The sequence below is a fragment of the Parus major genome, chromosome 8 (assembly GCF_001522545.3).
Source record: "Parus major isolate Abel chromosome 8, Parus_major1.1, whole genome shotgun sequence".
In the NCBI taxonomy this organism is placed as follows: Eukaryota; Metazoa; Chordata; class Aves; order Passeriformes; family Paridae; genus Parus; species Parus major.
The window spans coordinates 29,690,549-29,702,967 of record NC_031777.1 but is presented as its reverse complement, the minus strand read 5'-3'; the positions used below and the strand labels follow the sequence as shown (position 1 = coordinate 29,702,967).

At 50.7% G+C, this 12,419-nt stretch overlaps 1 protein-coding gene across 6 annotated transcripts in view; it reads right to left on the bottom strand.

The window, feature by feature from the left end:
- DNAJC6 (DnaJ heat shock protein family (Hsp40) member C6) overlaps positions 1-11,613 on the bottom strand; it is a 42,713-nt gene extending 31,100 nt beyond the window's left edge. For 2 of the 6 annotated variants that reach the window (XM_015636655.2, XM_033516391.1), the window contains exon 1: positions 3,302-3,495. In XM_015636655.2, the coding sequence (XP_015492141.1) occupies positions 3,302-3,482 (181 nt within the window). In that variant the 5' untranslated portion in view covers positions 3,483-3,495. Of the gene's footprint in view, positions 1-3,144; positions 3,225-3,301; positions 3,496-10,852; positions 11,038-11,523 lie in introns of those variants that run through there. The other 4 variants (XM_015636656.2, XM_015636659.3, XM_015636657.2 and 1 more) reach the window with 4 other exon arrangements.
- Positions 11,614-12,419: the final 806 nt, after the last annotated feature.

Sequence of the window (12,419 nt, the reverse complement as noted above, 5' to 3'; positions counted from 1 at the left end):
GCTGGAGAATCCCTGAGGGAGCTGGGAAGGGGCTGGAGAATCCCTGAGGGAGCTGGGAAAGCTCAGCCTGGAGCAAAGGAGGCTCAGGGGAATTTCTGGCTCTGCACAAGTCCCTGGCAGGAGGGGACAGCCGGGGGGATTTGGGATCTGCTCCCAGGAACAGGGACAGGAGGAGAGGGAACGGCCCTAAGTCACACCAGAGGATGTTTAGATTGGATATTTGTGGAAAATTTCTTCCCAGAAAGGGTTTTCCAGCTCAGGACAGAGGTGGAGTCCCCGTGCCTGGAGGGATTTAAAATCCCTGTGGATGTGGCACTTGGGGACACGGGGCAGTGCTGGGAATGGTTGGACTGGATGATTTGAGAGAACTTCTCCAGACTGGATGATTCCAGGATTGTCCAGCTCCCCACAGCAATCACCCCACCAGACAGACAAACCAGTGTCCCCGTGTCCCCCAGCACTGGTGGCACTGGGCTGTCCATGCAGACTGTTCACACAGCAAACAGCAGCTGCTCTGCCCCACAGGAAACCATCATTTAAAATCAGGGGGAAATAAAAGAAGGAAGCTTGGATATTGCCAGGGAACCTCACGGATTTCACCTTCAGGGTTTGACACTGAATTTCACAGAGAAGAGATCGCCCTGTTCCACCAAAACCCAGCAGCACCAAAACCCATCTCTTTTCCCTGAGATGGATTTTTTCCCCACTCTTCTCCTCCCTGAGGAATTCAGATCTTTTTTCCCAACTGAATTATTCTCAACCACTGCCCACCTTGGGAGTTTCAACTTTGACATCACTGGGAGGATCCTGAAATATTTATAATATTTTTTTTCTATTAAAAAAACAAACAAAAAACCCAACAAAACATGGACAAAAGGTGGTGGTGGTTTTTTTCCTTGCTCCTATTAAGCCAAAATCCCAACCACCTTATTTTCCTGCCTGTGTCTTACACTGCTCCCTAATCCTTGTCCCCAATTATCCATCTGCAGCCTGCGTGAAAGATAAATCATGTCCCCCAATTCAGGAGCAACTTCAATTACCAAATCACTCGGAATCACAAGCACACCTGAGGGGTGGATTTGGTTCTTTAAGCTGTTGTAATTTCATAGTTGGCAAAGAAAAATGGCTTTGCAGTGAGCTGGGAGAAATTAGGAATTTATCAGCCTGAAGTGCTCAGATGAACAAGAGAGATACAAGTGTGGAGTTCAGGTTTGGAACATCACACTCAACACAGAAATCTTTTCAATTTTGTTTTGGAACAACCAGCAAACAGCCCTTATTAAATAAAGAGGTTACTAAATATATATATATATATATCCTATAAATAGAGTGCAAGGGCCACATTAAGACCTGAGTTTTTTTGCTCCTCAAGTGCCAGGTGTGTTGTTCAGAGCACCTGTAAAACCGAGGCAGTGAGAGGGAGCTGAAACAAAACTCTGGCTGAGACAGATCCCTTAAAAAATCAGCTCCCAAATCCCAGAGCCAGCCCTTGATCCAGCCCATGTGATTGGGAAGAACATCCTGGAAACTGGTAGAGGCCATTAATACAATTTAATGCTCTGGGCTAGAATCAGAGTAGCTGCAGAGTGGAAATGGCTGAATATTGCAGAAAACCTGTAAATAAAGGCATTGTCTGGCTGTCCATGGGCAGAGTTGTTTGGGGTTTTTTTTTGCTCAGCAAAACCAGAAAACCAAATTGAGCTGCACTCAAATTCTAGCCCAGGGTGAGGCTGGAGAGGAGCCCCAGCACCTGCCCACACCTGGGTGCCACCACCACCTCCCACTCCACCTCTGGTCCCTGTCCTGGCAGGAAATCCATCTGGATAACGGCCTTGATGATAGATATCAACCTGCCTGCAGCATCCCAGCAGCTGTAAAAACCCAAATCACTCTAACACAGCAGCCCACTGCGAGTAAGGAGCTGCTGGCACAGCCTGTGATTATGAGCAATTGCAGCAGAGATGTTGGAGCAGCAAATTTCAGAGACGTTTCTGAAGTTCGGGAGTAAAAATAAAAAAAAAGTTGTAGGAAAACAAACAGCAGCCTAAAAGAAACAAATTCGGATGGCAAAGGGGAAGAGGAAAATATGACTGAAAGTGTTCAGGGAGGCTGGACAGGGCTGGGAGCAGCCTGGGATGGTGGGAGGTGTCCCTGCCCATGGCAGGGGGTGGCACTGGATGAGTTGCAAGGTCCCTCCACCCCAAACCATTCCAGAATTTTAAGACTTTTGTTGCATCATAGAAAACGGGGAGAAAAAAAAAAATATCAAGGATAAGGCTCTCCCTGCTCAAGGCCAGCCATGTCTCATTGGGGTTTTTTTCCCTCAGAAAGAGGTTAACCAGGTTAAACAAAATGCTGTATCTGAAGTGCTCGTGGTGCCTCTGGTCCAGCCCTGCCTTTCATGGAACAGCTCAGGTGTTTTCATTGGGAATTACAGTGATGGGACAAGGAAAAAAGGGTTCAGACTGAAAGAGGGGAAATTTAGGTCAGATTTACAGAAGGAATTGTTCTCTGGGAGGGTGGGCAGGCCCTGGCACAGGGTGCCCAGAGCAGCTGGGGCTGCCCCTGGACCCCTGGGAGCGCCCAAGGCCAGGCTGGAGCAGCCTGGGATAGTGGGAGGTGTCCCTGCCATGGCAGAGGTTTGGGACGGGATGAGATTTAAGGTCCTTTCCAACCCAAACCGCTCCATGAATCCGTGATTCCATGCTGCAAGACCAGCCTGCTCCCTCCAAACCCCCAGGGTGTTTCCCTGCTCCAGTCTGGGCTCCAGAAGTTCCCTGCAAGGGCTCTGGATGCTCCCGGAGATGGGCACAGGTAAGGAACCAGAACCAGAGGGATCCCTTCAGAGCACAGCCCCTCTCCATTCCTGGTTATCCAGGCAAATTCCAACCTTTCGAGGTGAAGAGCTCTCTATCCCATTACCAGCCATAAAGACCATCTGGTCCCTTACTCCCTGATTAAAAAAAAAAATGGTGCGCGCAGCGCATCATCCATCAGAATTAATCCAACTCACTTTGATGAGTGCCTTTTAGAGGAAAGGGAGGAGCGGGAGGAGGAAAAAAAAAAACAACAAAAAACCCCCCAAAAACTCAGGACAATTGTGGGAATTCAAGCAAAGACCCCAGAGCGCTCCATCCATTTTACCTCATGCTTTCCACGCTTTATCTCTCGGCGCGGAGGGCGAGCAGGAGCCGGCACCGAGCCCTCTCCATCCCGGCGCGCCCGGACAAAAGGGCCGCTATTGTTGTCCCCGGGGCCACCGAGCCCTCCCGGTGAGTCGCCAGCCCCCGCCCCGCCGTACCTGAGCTGTCCATGGTGCTGCCGTGGCCGCGGGGCTGCGGCTGCTGCTGCTGCTGCTGCCGCCCGGGGCTCCGCGCCGGCCCCGCGCCGGCCCCGCCGCGCTCAGCGCCGCTGTCCACGAGCTGCAAGGATTCATAGCCGTCACCGCCGGGCTTCTTGCGGTAATTCCCGAGCAGGCTCATGGGCGAGCCGGGCTGGCGAGCGGCTCCGGCGCCGCGGGAGGGAGGGAGGGAGGGATGGAGGGACGGAGGGATGGAGGGAGGGCAGGGCGAGCGCTCCGGCCGCCCCTCGGGGAGGGGAAGGGCGGGCCGGGAGCGGGGCCGTCCCCCCGCACCGCCGGAAGCTCCCGCCAGGAGCTGCTGGGCTCAGCCCAAGGTGCCGCTTTCCTTCTCCGCTTTCCTGCTCCGTTTTCCTTCCCCGTTTTCCTTCCCTCTCCTTGTGACACCGAGCTCTCGGTGCCGCTGCAGAGGAAGGTGCGATCATTCCCAAGGTCAGCGCCTTCCGCAGCCTGCGGGAGCAGGGGGGGCACAGCGCTCCCCAAAATCCTGAGGAGCATCCCTGGGCCGCCGGGTGTGGATCCGGGGGGATCCCGGCAGCTGGATCCTGCTGGGGTGAGGCACCAGCATCCCGAGCCCTGGCCTGTGCCGCCGACTGCTAAAGCCGTTCCTGTTGTTGTCACCCATCTATTTTTAGCTGTTCCCATGAAAACAGAGTCTGGACCAAGCCAGAGCGTGGCCCTGAGCAAGTGATGAGCTGTGCTTTGCTCAGATGCGGTTTTCAGGCAGGGCTTGCACGTGGTAATTTCATTTTGCACGCAGCAGAGGAACCGAGGGATGCTCCAAAGGAAATGGGCGCTATTAAAGTCTCCTAAGTGGATTTTTTTGTAATTTAAGGAAAACTAAAGGTGAAAGGAAGGCCCAGCAAACAGCCGTGAGCATGCCTTTGATCTCTTGCAGAAAGGAAAGCTCTCTGCTCGAGAAATAGCTCAGCTTTGCTCCTAAAGCAATAGGAGCAAGGCCAGGCTGGGCAGGGCTGGGAGCCCTGGGATGGGGGAAGGTGTCCCTGCCATGGCAAGGGCTGGGACTGGATGAACTCTGAGTTCCCTCCCAACCCAAATAATTCTGGGATCCTCTCATTCCAACCACTTATGTAGCAACACCCAAGCCTTGAAATATCTCTGGCACCTGGCTGAAATTTCCTGCCGAGCACTCCGGGGCAGCAGACATCTGCTCCAGCCATACCTTGTCATGTGCTATTGTTTATGTAACCCCTGAGATTTCGTGGCACGGAGCAGGCAAGGTACATCTGTGACCCAGAATTTCCCCAGGAAAAAAAAGAAAAAAAAAATCAGATTTACAGGCAGCAAACCAAAAATGAACTGAGCTGACATGAGCAGCTCCCTGTCAGCAGCAGGAACAGCTTGAGCTCAAGGTTGGGGTTGTGTTTTCTATCCCTTCCATACTTTGGTGGAGCAATTCATGGATTGCAACACTGGCCAGCAGGGATGGGCCCCTCCCTCTTGCCACCAACAAGCAGCAAGTTAATAAAATTAAAACTGAACACATTTTCTGAGCCATTTTGTGTATTCTGAGCTACCTGGGCTGGTGGGAGGTGTCCCTGCCCCTGGCAGAGAGTTGGAAGAAGATGGTTTTGAAGGTGCTTTCCAACCTGAGCCATTCCAGGATTCCATGGTCTTTGCTAGGGATCACACCTGTCTCTCCTAGGCAGTCCAGGATAAAACAATTCCTGTGCTCTGGGATAAAAATGGGGAATTGTGGGAGGTGAATTTCGTTTGTTTTCCTTGCTCAGGTAAAGCCCAAACACATCAGAACAGGAGGAGGAGGCTCTGTGACATTTCCAGGAGTGCTCAAACCCTTCTGCTCTGGAGGGGCTGAGCTGAGGAACCTAAAACCCATCACTGTGGTGTCCACCCTGCATCCATCAATCAGCTCCAGAGGCTCAGTTTGGAGCAAATCCCAAATCCTCAACCCAGCAGCCACTCCCTCACTGCTGGCCAGCCAAGGCCTGTCTGCCTCAGCTTGTTTCTTTTTTTTGTGGGGAAAAAAAATACAATTGCTCCTCCTTGTTGAATCTGTAATTAATTCCTTTCCTTGTCTGAGCTTTTGGGGGGATCACAGAGGAATCACCACCCCAGGCTGGAGCTCCAGCCTGGAAAAGGGGGGTTCTGTAAAGCACAAAGGGACAGAGCAGCCACTCCAGGGGATCACAACCTCAGAGTTGTGATCCACAACTCCAGGAAACAACCCCAGAGTCCCAGCCTTGCTTGTACAAACACCAGGAGATGGGATTAGGGAATCCTGTGGGGTTCAGGTGAAGCTGCACCCATCCAGTGGGAAGTTTAGCTGAAAAGAACATTTAAAATAACATTCCCTTCTCCCTCCCTCCTCCCTCTAAGCTGGGCTAAAGCAGGGCCACGTGGTTTCTCTGGTTTTTGGAGAGCTACAGCAGAAAAAATGCTGTAACAACAACAAAAAAAAACCCAACCAAAACCAGATAACTTTGAAATGCAGATGACTTTCAAAAGTGAGAAGGAAGAGGGAGGGAATGAACCCCTCAGAAATATTTCTTTATTGAGCAGGGGCAGATCTGAGGTGCCCTGGCTGAGGGGTGAGGCTGGCAGGGGCCACCAGGGCTGGGGAGGTGTTAAGGACATGCTAAGGAGGATTTTGTGTTGCTCAAGCCTCAAGAGATACAAACTCTCCCCATTCCTGACCTTGGGAAAAATTGATTTGCCAACCTCTGGCTGTTTTTCTCTGTCTGGGCTGCAGCCTCTCCTGGGTAAAGTCTCTCTTTGTAGCTGTAATCAACCCCAACTGGCGTGAGGTGCAATTCCATTTTCTGCGCCTCTCCTCCCATCAGCTCAACAGCTCAGGTGAAATATTGCACCTGGAGTTCCTCAGGAGCACAATTAAATGGGAACTGTTGTTAGAATTGCTAATAGAGCTTGAAAATTAATTTAATACCTGGAGCAATACCTTTAAAACTGCCCATACCAAGCGTTTGTTCCCAAGTTTCTCCCCTGGGAATGCTGAACTCCCCCTGCACAAGGGGGAGGTGTGACCGAGCCCAGGTGTGGAGCCACCAAATCCCAGAATCCTGGAATGGTTTGGGCTTGGAGAAACCTCCAAGTTCATCTCCCAGGGCAGGGCCAGCTCCCAGCAGAGACCTGCAGGACGGGGATCCCCTTCCTGCCCTCTCTTTCCCCTTCATTCCTGGGCAGCTCCAGGAGCTGCTCTGGGAATGTGGCAGCAAATCCAGCCTGGGATGTGGGTTCAGAGCCAGCAATTCCATCTCAGAGCAGCTCCCAGACTCGTGCTGGGATAAAGGAGCGGGGTTTGGAGTCAGGGATGGATGTGTGGATCCTTCCTCTGGATGAGGGAATGCTGTGTCCCTGCCTGGAGCGAGGAGCTGCCCCGAGCGAGCGGTGCCTCCTCAGGCAGCAAAGCACATTCCCAGTGTGGGATGTGATGTTCCAGGGAAAAACTGGGGTGGTTTTTGTGGGGATCCTGCTGGAGAGAGGGGCATCAAATGATCCAAGCCCTTCTTAATCCCCTCAACATGCAGGAACTTCCAAACTGGCTCTGACTGTCTGGTTCATCTCTAAAGAAAAATCAGAGGGGTTTGGGCTGGGTTTAAACGTTAAACTCGATTTAACCTTCAGCTGAGGAATCCTTGAGCCCTTGCTGCAGTGGAAGGCAGCCCAGTTCCCAGGGCCTGGCTGGCAGCTGGAGTGTTCCCTCTGAGATGGACACTTAGGATGACGAAGGATGTGACAAATATTCGACTCTCAATATGTTTTTTTCCCCCATCCTTTCCTCCCTGTGAGAGCACACCCATTAACCACACTGCTGGCTCAGCACATCTTTTATTTCTTGCCTTTCAGTCTTGTTAAAAAGCTGTCAGGGATGATCCACGATTTACTCATCCCAGCCCAGGACTCGGTTTTGGAGTATTCAAGGGTTTGCCTGGCTCCTCAGCAAGGCTGAGCTGCAGAGCCGCCTGCCAAGGGCTGCTGGAGCTGCTAAAAATGTCCATGGTTCACAAAGAAAGAGGAGAAAGGGATGGGAAGTGGATCTATAAGAGGCCATTAAATAGGAAATGCTGGCTCAGGAAGTCCCCAGCCTGCAAAATGTTGGAAAAATCAGAGGCTGCACAGCCATTCACCATCAGGTATTTTGGTGAAAATCAGATATTTTGTGGCCTGACTGCTGTTTATTCATCATTTCCCATTCACTGTAAGTGGTTAAATCCTGAGGAAAATCTGGGCATTGGGTGTTGTCTGCACTGGAAAATGGCTGGTGGGGAAAACAGGGAGGAAAAATTATACAACCAAGTGTCATCGTGGGCTTGCATCAGCTGCAGCTGCTGAGCTCAGGGTCAGGTCCAGCAGCAGAGAAATCCATGGAAATGGGCAGGTTGTGACCCTCAGGTAGCTCTGAACAAGGACCCCTCAGGAAAATCAGATTTTCCATTAAAACAGAGGGAAATTGTGCCACCCACTGCCATCCCCTCACTCCAGGATGGATGGGGTGAGGGGGAATGATGTGTTCCTGGATATCCTGGGTGGATTTTTAGGGCAGGGAGATACAGAAGGGTCTGGTAGCTCAGGAAAGTTGGCCAGAAACAACACAACCCCGTTAATGTGGTTCTACCTTCTGCCAGAATTTAGGTTTTTACCTAAAATTTACAGGAAAAACGATATTATTAAAGCTTTGTTACTCTGGCTGATATAAAATACTTTAAAATTGTGTTTTCCTCAGCTTATGGTGATTTATGGGTCCTGCATCAGCCCTGCCTGAGGCAGTTTGGGTTCAGCTTTAGAAACAATCAACGTTTCCAGAGGGTTCCTCCAACAGATTCCACAGACTGTCCCAGATCCCAGTTTTAATCCAAGTGCTGCTCTGAGCTTTGGGATATTGCTCAAGGGACAGACACCCAGCTTGGTGTGGGAGTGGATTTTGACTGGCACAGGGTGCCCAGAGCAGCTGGGGCTGCCCCTGGATCCCCGGAGGTGCCCAAGGCAGGGCTGGAGCAGCCTGGGGTAGAGGAAGGGTCACTTCCCATGGCAGGGCTGGCACTGGATGGGCTTTAGGCCCTTCCAACCCAAACCATTCCAGAATTCCATGGCTTTGGATGAAAATCCAGCAGTGCAGGAGCCAGCAGCTTGGGGACATCCCTGGGGACATCCTTGGGGACATCTTTGAGGATATCTTTGGGGACATCCCTGGGGACATCTTTGGGGACATCCTTGGGGACATCCCTGGGGACATCTTTGGGGACATCCTTGGGGACATCTTTGAGAACATTTTTGGGAACATTTTTGGGAACATCCCTGGGGACATCTTTGAGGACATCCCTGGGGACATCCTTGGGGACATCCTTGGGGACATCTTTGGGGACATCCCTGGGGACATCTTTGAGGACATCTTTGGGGACATCTTTGGGGACATCCTTGGGGACATCTTTGGGAATATCCTTGGGGCCATCCTTGGGGACATCCCTGGGGCCATCCCACGCCCGTGAAGCTGGGCAGGGATCAGGCTGGGATTGTCCCTCACCTTCTCCCGGTGTCATTTCCACCAGGACAGGAACCAAACCCCCCCTGCAGCTCCGTGTCCTGTGGCTTCCTCAGGGCCACCCAGCTGGGAACAGCTCCTGGGAAGCCCTCAGGACACCAATCCATGGAAAACCCTGCGGACACGGAGCCCCAGGGTGCTGCCTCAGCTCTGAAATCATTCACCTGTGCTCTGAGGGGGTTAAAAACCTTCCCAAAGCTGGCAGGGTGGGAAAGGAACTCCAGGAGGGAATGGGAGGGAGAGCCTGGTGCATCCCACCCTTCACAGAGAAACCTCTGCTGGCCTCTTCCTGCAAAGTTTTCTGTGAAAATTCTTACTTGGGAAAGGAATTCAAATGCTTTTTAGAATAATTCCTTTTTTGCTTCCAATCATGACCTGGGGAAGGGAATAAATTCAAATTTTCCTGCGTGGCAAAAATCCCATTTCAGAGGATTTGGAGCAAATCCTGCCCCTGTTCACAGTGTCCCTGTCTGCTTTTACCCTGCACCCCCAAATCCTCCATCTCTCCCTTTCCCAGCCTTAATTCAGGGATCCAAATGATACAATTCCCAACCTTATTATTTCTGGCTGCTGAAGACAAGGAGTTATTCAAGAGAAAGAAACCCATATGTTGTTTGTGTCCATCAAACAGGGCCTCATCCACTTTTGGGGCTGTAAGAGCTCATAAAATGCTGTTTCTAGGTTAGTACAAAAATATTTTAAATTGTAAAAAAATACTAAACCTCTTGTAAATAATTAACATCATAGAATTATTAGTGGGAACCATTAATTATTGATAATTTCATATAAATAATGAACTCTTATTTATGGCGTTTTAATTGGAGAGTTTCCCACGGCTGCTTTCTGCACCCCTGAAGGAACATCTATAATCCAATTTTTATGGGAATTACAGCATCTCTGCCTGCTCCATCCACAGAATTCTGGAATTTCCAGGCCGCATTCCCAAAAATCTGGGATCTTGTGGGCAGCTCTAGTGCTTTCCAGCATCTCCTGATCTCGGGAGCATCCCCACATCCCTGGAGCTCCAGCAGAGATGGGTTAATGGTTGGATCCAAAGATCTCAGAGGGCTTTTCCCACCTGGATGATTTTGGGATTCTGGGAGAGGAGCAGCTCCTGCTTTGAAGCCAGATGTTTGCTATGGATGAGTTGCATCCTTTGCCACATCCTTCTTGTGCTGACAATCCTAAATCCCTCACCAAGGGCAATTCCAACCGCTAAAACACAACCCCAACCACCCCAACTCCCACCCCAAACCCCTGCGGGTCCCCTCTTGCCCACCAACCTCTCCCATCCATCATCTCCCTTTCCCACTCATCTTTTCCCAGCAGAGCAGGAGGGATCGCAGCAAATCCTGCCCGAAACCTGCCCCGGGATTAGGCTGCGGCTGGGATTAGTTTGCTCAGCAATTCAACATCGGCGCTCGCTCTGCCGGCAAGAACCCGGCTCAAGGACACCCCCGGTGCCTCCTTAAGGGCTGCAGCCTCTCCAAAATGCTGCATCCCTGGGCCGGGAGCGATCCCGGGATGCGAACCAGGCGGTTTTGGCACGGCTGGCTAAATTTAGAGGCAGCGGTGTTGCCGTCACGCCGCCTGTGCCGCGGGAATCGCTCCCAGCGCTGCTTTCATGGGATTTATTTGGATTTTTTTTTCCCCTTTCCTCGGGGCTATGACTAAGAGAAATCCACGGGTGGAGGGATAGCAGAAGATGGAGGCCCTGGTCCAGCTGCGGAGCGAGAATAAAGTCGGGAGTTTGCAGACCTGAGGGTTTGCCCAAAACATTCCTCACCCTCCTCCTCCTCCTCCTCCTCTTTCTCCCTCTCCTCCTTCCTCCTCCTCCTCCTCCTCCTGTCCCTGGCAGTATCCAAAACAAAACCACGATAATGACAGGCACAAATTCAGCAGCCGGGCGGGAATTCCGGGCTGTTTTCCAGCCCTGGGGATGGATCAACACCTACCTGGAGCCGTGGGGAGCCCCGGCAGCGCCGTCCCCTCCCGGAGCAGCCGCCCGGGGCAGGGCGATATCCGCATTTACCTCCGGATTCGAGCCGGGCTTTGGCCCCAAATAGGATTTTTAAAGGGAATGCAGCCCTGCGATCGCCTCGGCATAGCAGAGAGGGGAGGGTTGAAGGTCAGCTTCCCGCTGGATTGGCAGGGAAAGGCTGGGATCAGCATTGGATGGCAGCGCCTGTGCGCTTCCATCTCCACCAATCCCCCTCCTGCAGCGGGGACGAGCCACGCTTATTCCTTAAAACCCCAAAATCCCTTTTCTTTTCACGCAGGAGCTCCCGGGCAGCCCCGAGAGCTCGAGCCGCAGTTTTGGGGTGCAAGAAGAGATCTCCGCGATCCTCTTTATCACACAGCCCGGCTTTATCCAGCTCTCCATTCCCAAGTGCACATTCCCAAATCCCGGCTCCTCTCCTCTCCTGCCCTACCGAGCGCTTTTGGGTGCATTCCCTTCCCTCATCCCTATTACATAATCCTCAAATCATGGAATTCTCTTCATCCCGGCAACACCAGCGTGCACCCCCCCAATTACTCAGCACAAACAGAGCCGTAAACAACCCCATAAAAATTCTCTCTCGCTTCTCTCCTCTTTTTCCATCAGCTCCGGGAAGCTTTTCCTTACCTTGCTGCTCTGGGCCGAGCATGCTGAGGCTGCCGGGGCTGCGGGAGCGCGCCCGGGTCCCGCCCGCCGCTCCCGGCCCGGCTGGGGCGCTGCTGCGTGCGGCTCCCGGGTTATTTTTGGGATTCCAGACACTCAGGGAAGGATGGGGATGGAGCAGACATATCACACCGCCTAAAATGTGGCCTGGAGTGGGATCTGGAGTCTGCGGAGTAAACCTTAGCAGGGTTTATTTTTTTATCTTTCGTGGGTTTTTTTTTTCTTTAATTTTTTTCTTTCCTTTTATTTTTTTTTCTTTCCCTTTATTTTTTTTTTCCTTTATTTTTTCCTTATTTTTTATTTTTCTTGGTTTTCTTGGTTTGGTTTTTTCTTTGGTTGTTTTTGTTTCTTTGGGATTTTTTTTTTGTCTTTCGTGGGTTTTTTTTCTTTCTCTTTATTTTTTTCTTTATTTTTTTATTTTCCTTGGTTTTCTTGGTTTGTTATTTTCTGTTTGTTTGTTTGCTTGTGGGGTTTTTTTTGTCTTTTTTTCTTTCCCTTTAATTTTTTCCTTATTTTTTATTTTCCTTGGTTTTCTTGGTTTAGGTTTTTTTGTTTGTTTTTGTTTCTTTGGGTTTTTTTTCCTTTTGAGGGTTTTTTTTCTTTCTCTTTATTTTTTATTTATTTTTTTCTTTACTTTTTTATTTTTCTTGGTTTTCTTGGGTTTTTTTTATGTTTGGGGTTTTTTTAGGTTTTTTTTTAGGAGTTTTTTTTATTCATTTTGGAGGTTTTTCTCTGTGTGTGTTTTGGGTTTTCTTGTTTGTTTCGTGGTTTTGCCTTTTTGGCTTTCTGGGGGTTTTTGGTGTTCTGGGGATTTTTTAAATTTATTTATTGTGGTTTTTGTGTGTGTTCTGGGTTTTTTT